The sequence below is a fragment of the Protopterus annectens genome, chromosome 10.part0, assembly GCF_019279795.1.
Source record: "Protopterus annectens isolate FY-2018-M chromosome 10.part0, PAN1.0, whole genome shotgun sequence".
In the NCBI taxonomy this organism is placed as follows: domain Eukaryota; kingdom Metazoa; phylum Chordata; order Ceratodontiformes; family Protopteridae; genus Protopterus; species Protopterus annectens.
Genome location: NC_056744.1, coordinates 609,737,820 through 609,743,819, shown reverse-complemented (window position 1 = coordinate 609,743,819; position 6,000 = coordinate 609,737,820). Strand labels below are relative to the sequence as shown.

Sequence of the window (6,000 nt, the reverse complement as noted above, 5' to 3'; positions counted from 1 at the left end):
CGTGACAACTGGTACCATCTGAACAGCTGTAGTCTGACCTTTGTAGTGAAGAACCTGGAAGAACAGTGCAGGGGAAAAAGCTGTCTGAATAATGACTGACATTAGTGAAAGACAGTTTGTTATAATGCAAAATGATTCTTCTTAAATATTGTGCAGATAAATGCCATTCAATCCTAATGCTGGTGAGGAAAGGTGAACATTTTTCTAAACCATACAGAGAAAGCGCTGACACAAATGACAAATACCTATTAAATTTAATGTATGCCTTTTTCAGTTTCTGTGTTGGTCAACAATTTATTTCCAGTAATAGAGTTATTTATTTCTATATACACCTGACATTATAGTAAGTTAACGCACAGTAAACACAATGATGTCAGAGACCAAAACACAAAGAGTACAAGGCAGTGGGAGCCAGACTGCTAAATAGTGTTTCAAGAATCAAGCATTTGTTGTAAGCACAGTATGGACTTTGTCATATTCACATTAGTGCAAATAACCAGATCTGTAGAAGTACCGATAATAAAGGTAACAGATAAACAGTCTTGTAATACTTGTAATTTCTCCTTTGGGATTTTCATTTTTTTTTTAATAACTACAACCTGAATTTCATTATGGACAAATATCTACCATGATTACTTTGAAACAGACAAGGAAACAAACATTTTTATTTCTGATGTAAGAGAACATAGATGGGTGGAGAAATGCGAGAAAAAGATATCAGAAAGGGGGAGGTAGATAAAGGAATAAAACAGTGTTTAAAAAAAGGAGAAGACAGCACAGTTGCTTCTGAATTCCACAGACAGGGCTTCATTTAGTCCTTGGTTTGTTACTTAACACCAACTCCAAGTTCTGAGGATATAAATGCTGTCTCCTCCTGCTGCAGCATGGCCTCAAAGAACATTCTGTAATCCTTGAGAAATTCTGGGTTGTACATACATAACATGGATCAAAAAGTCTTCAAAAGTCACTTAAAAATCAGCAGCATTCTTTCAGTTTGCATTCCTCATGACTTGCTGGAAGGAGGAAGAAATGTCAACTACTCCCTCAGGAAGTCTGTGAAGACTAGTGTCCACAAGATCTTTATAGGAGAAAGCCACACCACACGGCCAGACAATTTAACCACTGCATAAAAACATTACACACTTAGCACTCACTTGGGCAGAATCACACAGTCAGTATGCATTAAACAGAACTCTGCTTTAATTTATAGGACTTGTGGTAGTGGCCTGTCCTTCATAAAATACTTCAAAGTGCAGTTTCCCTAAAGCCATCTTTTAACTGAGCCATTTTGTTTAAAAATGTATATACACACACACACACATATATATATATATATATATATATATATATATATATATATATATATATATATATATATATATATAACTTGGATGAATTTGTACCACAGGAAATGTAAGAAAACTATCTGAATGAGGGAAAACAGTCATGCTGTCTGGATGTCCAGCCAAAGGTAAGCGTCAGAGGAAGCTTTACAGGTCTAAAAATGGGAAGTGCTTTTACATGGAAATATCCAGTGGGTAGCTCATTTAGTTTGCTGACATTCTTAACCCGGTATTTTCGCAAGGTGAAGTTGACATCAAATGGAACAATAAAACCATATTTTTCAGGATATGCAGGTTACTTCAAATAAAAAGGAAAGTGAAGATATTTAGAATCTGTTAGACTGGCTTCATTAGTCTGCAGCATATTCTGTGCCGTGCAGACCCCGACATATTAATGTAAACTCCTTCACCATCTCTTTTACTCGTCTCTTGTTCACACGTACCCTAGAGTTAAAAAGGCAACATGAACAAATATTAAAGATCAAATATTAAAGGCAACAGCGGTGGTGTAAGTCAGTGTACAATTTCCTTAGAGCCAATGCACTTACTGAAAAATAACAAACGGCTTTAAATATGTATACATCAGTGCAGCTGAAATTCACATTCAGATTAAAAGTCCTAGTTTACAATATGGAAATAAAAAAAATATATAGTCATTTTGTTAACTTTTAAAGTATGCTTTCAAGGAAACAATCAACAGTCCCATGCAGTTTAAATGACATTAGGTTGTGGCTGGCAGATTCAAAGGTGTTGATAGGGCATCAACCCCACTGCAGGGCACAACTACATACATGCGCACACACGCGCACACACACACTTAAGGTGAATCTGAAGAAACTCCAATTATCCTATGGCACAGCTTTAGACATGGGGAAGATGTGCAGAATCTGCACAGAAGGCACCCCAAGCAAGAACTAAACTGGGGAACCCAGTGCTATGAAACAGCAATACTACCTACTGCACCACTGGGACACCCTGTCTTAGACCTATGCATAACTACTTTAAGCTCAAAAAAAGTAATTAAAAAGGGTATTTATTTATAACAATGCATTCTGGAATGTCCAATACATTCTGGAATGTCCAATAAAGTACTTGGACAAAAAAAAAGGCTGCATAAAAAATAAGCTTGCACTTCAACAAAATTAAACTAATGCTTACAAATGACACTAACATTTTTTTATGCACTCTATATTTGTGTGTTAAGTATTGATGAGGTATTTAGTGATGACCATTTCTAACATGTAGTAGGACCAAATGAAAAATGTCTACAAGCAAATCTACCAGGAGTTGTGCTTCAAAAGTCCTGATATTATAAGATGTGTACAATCTTTTCTTCTACATTTTTAATCAAATACAATGCAATGCTCATCTCCATGCAGAGTTTAAAATGTTAACCAAAGAATGGAAAAACAATTACATCAGAGCAGACAATAAGACAGTAAAACATGCATTCTTGTAGCATCACCTGATCAAAGAGAGTACTGTGCCAGATGGGTCTTTGAATGGGAAAAAATTCACCATTCAATTTACATTTTTTCAGAAAAATCCCAGTTGTGGGGCTCCCTGATGTGTCAACTACACAAGCGTACATATCCTGGAGCACACCCGTTTCCCACGTTATTAGCGAGTACCTTCTTGCAGAACAAGAAACAATATGTATTTGATGGCTACATTATTAAACTTGTAGTATAAACATATATACTTGCCTGACTTACAAAGAACTCCAAAAGATACAGCAGGCAGAATAAACTCTCATGGGGGTGGAGAAAAGGAATTTATTGACTTGTTAGTGAGAATTCACTCAAAAATAATCCAGTAAGGTAGTAATGTACTTGTTATACTTACGCTAAGGACCCTTCCTTGATGGGTCCAGAATTAGAATGAATTCCAAACAGAAACTATCAAAGAAGAGAAGCAAGGAAAACTCATATCCTGGAGTAGCAACTTCTGAACAGACTGACTCTCTCAGTCCGGTTTGATACAATAATGATGACTGGTGAAGTTATGCAAAGAAGACAGAATAGTTGTGTAAAATCTTACCATAACCATAGATGTCCTTCTCTTCCATGTTGCAGTAGTCATGACATGAGTGATTCCCCACCTAGGTGACCCAACCATCTGGCCAGTATACCAAAGACAAACTACAACAAGTTATGTGCAACGTTGCACATAAGACAGCAGCCACTGTATGCCATAAAAGTGATGTCTGCATGTACCATCCTCAGAATTGAATGCACCAGTCAGAACACAAGGATAAGAGGTAAAAACAAAACATCTTAAGAAAAATATGAACCAAGTGGGAAGGAGGGTGGGATAGCATTACTGCAACATGGATGAGATCATCTATGGTTAAAGTAAGATTTTACATAACTATTCTATGTCCTTTTACTCCCATGTTGCAGTATTCATAATATTAGGGAGAGTACGAAAGCTTATGAAAGGGAAAGGGAAGTTGGAGCAGAAGTCATCTCCATGAAACCATGCAGGATTACCCTGGCAAAGCCTGCTCTGGATCTGGAGATAGTATCCAGCTTGTAACGTTTGGTGAACATGTGGACAAAAGACCATGTAACTGCTTCCAGAATAGAGGCAGTGTCCAAACCTTTGAAAAAGGCCTCAGAAGAAGCTACAGCCCTAGTGGAATGAGCTTTTACTGAGTAAGAGTGCATCTTTCCATGGATCACACAGCAAAAGAAAATGGCCTTAGAGATCCAAGTGGAAAGAGTTTGTCTAGAAACCAGTTTTCCCCAATGCCCTGGGATGAACAGAGACAAACAGCTGCTCTGATTTTCTAATGGACTTGTTCTTGTCTAGGTAAAATCTGAGTTGCCTATGCACATCCAAGGTATGTAGCACTCTTTCATTAGAACTTTGAGGGGAAGGAAAGAAGGTAGGTAGATGAATAGCTTGGTTAAAGTACAAGTCATTAACCACTTTAGGCATGAAGGAGGGGTTAGTATGGAGTGAAACCCTATCCTTGTGGAAGATGAGAAAAAGAAGGGAAGCCATTAAGGCTTGAAGTTCAGAAACTCTTATAGCAGAAGTGATGGCTACCAGCAAAATCATCTTTCATGTGCAAAACTTCAAAGAAGCTGAGACTGCAGGCTCAAAGGGAGCCTGAGTAAGCTTTTCCAGTACAAAATTCAAATCCCAGGGAGGAGGAAAAGATTTCCTCGGAGGTATGATGCAAAGGACGCCTTTAAGAAAGACCTTAACCTCTAGCTTAAAAGCTAAAGGAGGAGATAGAAGCAGACATGCAGAAATGGCGCATAAGTGGGCTTTAACAGAAGAGCAAGTCAATCCAGCCTTAAGCAGCTTACATAAATCAGAAAAAACTAGGTGAATGCTCACTGAAAATGGATCTAGTCATTTCTTCAGACACCAGATGGAGAACCTCTTCCATTTGGACAAGTAGAATCTCATTGGGTTTCCTGGCCTCCTGCAGGACTACAAGAATGTCCTCAGGAAAAAAAAGGTGTTGGAAAGGGATCAGAAGCCTATCATCCACAGAGTCAGGCTCAGAGTTGTTAAACGTGGATGGAAAAAAGATCTCTTGTCTTGTGTGAGGTGATGTGCTCTGTGAGGTAACTTGTGATGACTGCCCTTGGCTAATTGCAGAAGAGGGAACCACTGCTGTCTTGGCCAAAAGGGGGTCACCAACAAGATTTTTTGTTTGTCCTGCTGTACTTTTAGTAGAACTTTCTGAATGAGTAGGAAGGGGGGATGCATAATGAATCATCCCCTTCCATGAGAATGATGGTGTTCACCTTCCATACCAGAGGATCTGGGACTCTGGCACAAAAGTTTGAAAGTTGTCTGTTCAAGGGGGGAGGCAACGAGATCTACTTGAGGAGTACCCCACCGGTGCAGAATGTCCATAAACACATCCCTGTGAAGCATGCATTTGTCGGCTTGTGTTAAGGACCTGCTTAGAGTGTCTGCAAGAACATTTTGAGCTGTAGGAAGGTAAACAGCTAGTAATGTGACCTTTGTTTGAGAAGCAATCTCCCAGACCTGAAGGGCCAGTCTGTAGAACAGGTATGACTTTTGCCCCCCTGTTTGTTCACATACCAAAGGAATATGGAGTTGTCTATGAACAGTCCCAAGGGACCTGGGCAGAGAGAAGACTGGAAAGCTTGGACAGCAAGAATCAAAGCCCACATCTCTTTGATGTTGATAAGTTGCTTCCTTATAGAAGGAGACCAAAGGCCTTGAACTTTTAAGTTTCCCAATGATGCTCCCCACCCTATGTCTAAAGCATGTTAATAGCTCTTGTACAGGAAGCAGGGCATGTAGAAGAAGACCTGAATTCAGAGATATTTGCTGAATCCATCAGTGTAACTCTTTCTTCAGACAAGGGAGAAGAGGAAGAACAAACTGCAGGGGATGAGTGTGCTGGCACCAGTGAGTTTTCAGATACCACTGGAATTTTCACATGTGAAGTCTGGCTAAGGGTAACATGGGGATAACAGATGCCTTGAACTGTAGCATTTGGAGAAACTCTCTGGCTCACACTGAAGTTAGAGGAAGCAAATGCTGGAAGTATGTCAGCAGAGACCATTTTTTGAGGATGGAGAAAAGCCATCATAAGGTCTATCCTTACCCTGCTGCCCAGGAAAACCTGATCCCGAGAAGGGTTGAGGGAAGACTTGTAGTT

General features: G+C 39.4%; 1 protein-coding gene across 1 annotated transcript in view; it reads right to left on the bottom strand.

The window, feature by feature from the left end:
• Nucleotides 1–235: 235 nt before the first annotated feature.
• Nucleotides 236–6,000, bottom strand: part of IPO13 (importin 13) — a gene marked incomplete in the record, with an annotated part of 1,347,960 nt that continues 1,342,195 nt past the window's right edge. The window contains 1 exon segment of the mRNA XM_044085442.1: nucleotides 236–1,787. Coding sequence (XP_043941377.1) covers nucleotides 1,694–1,787 — 94 coding nt within the window.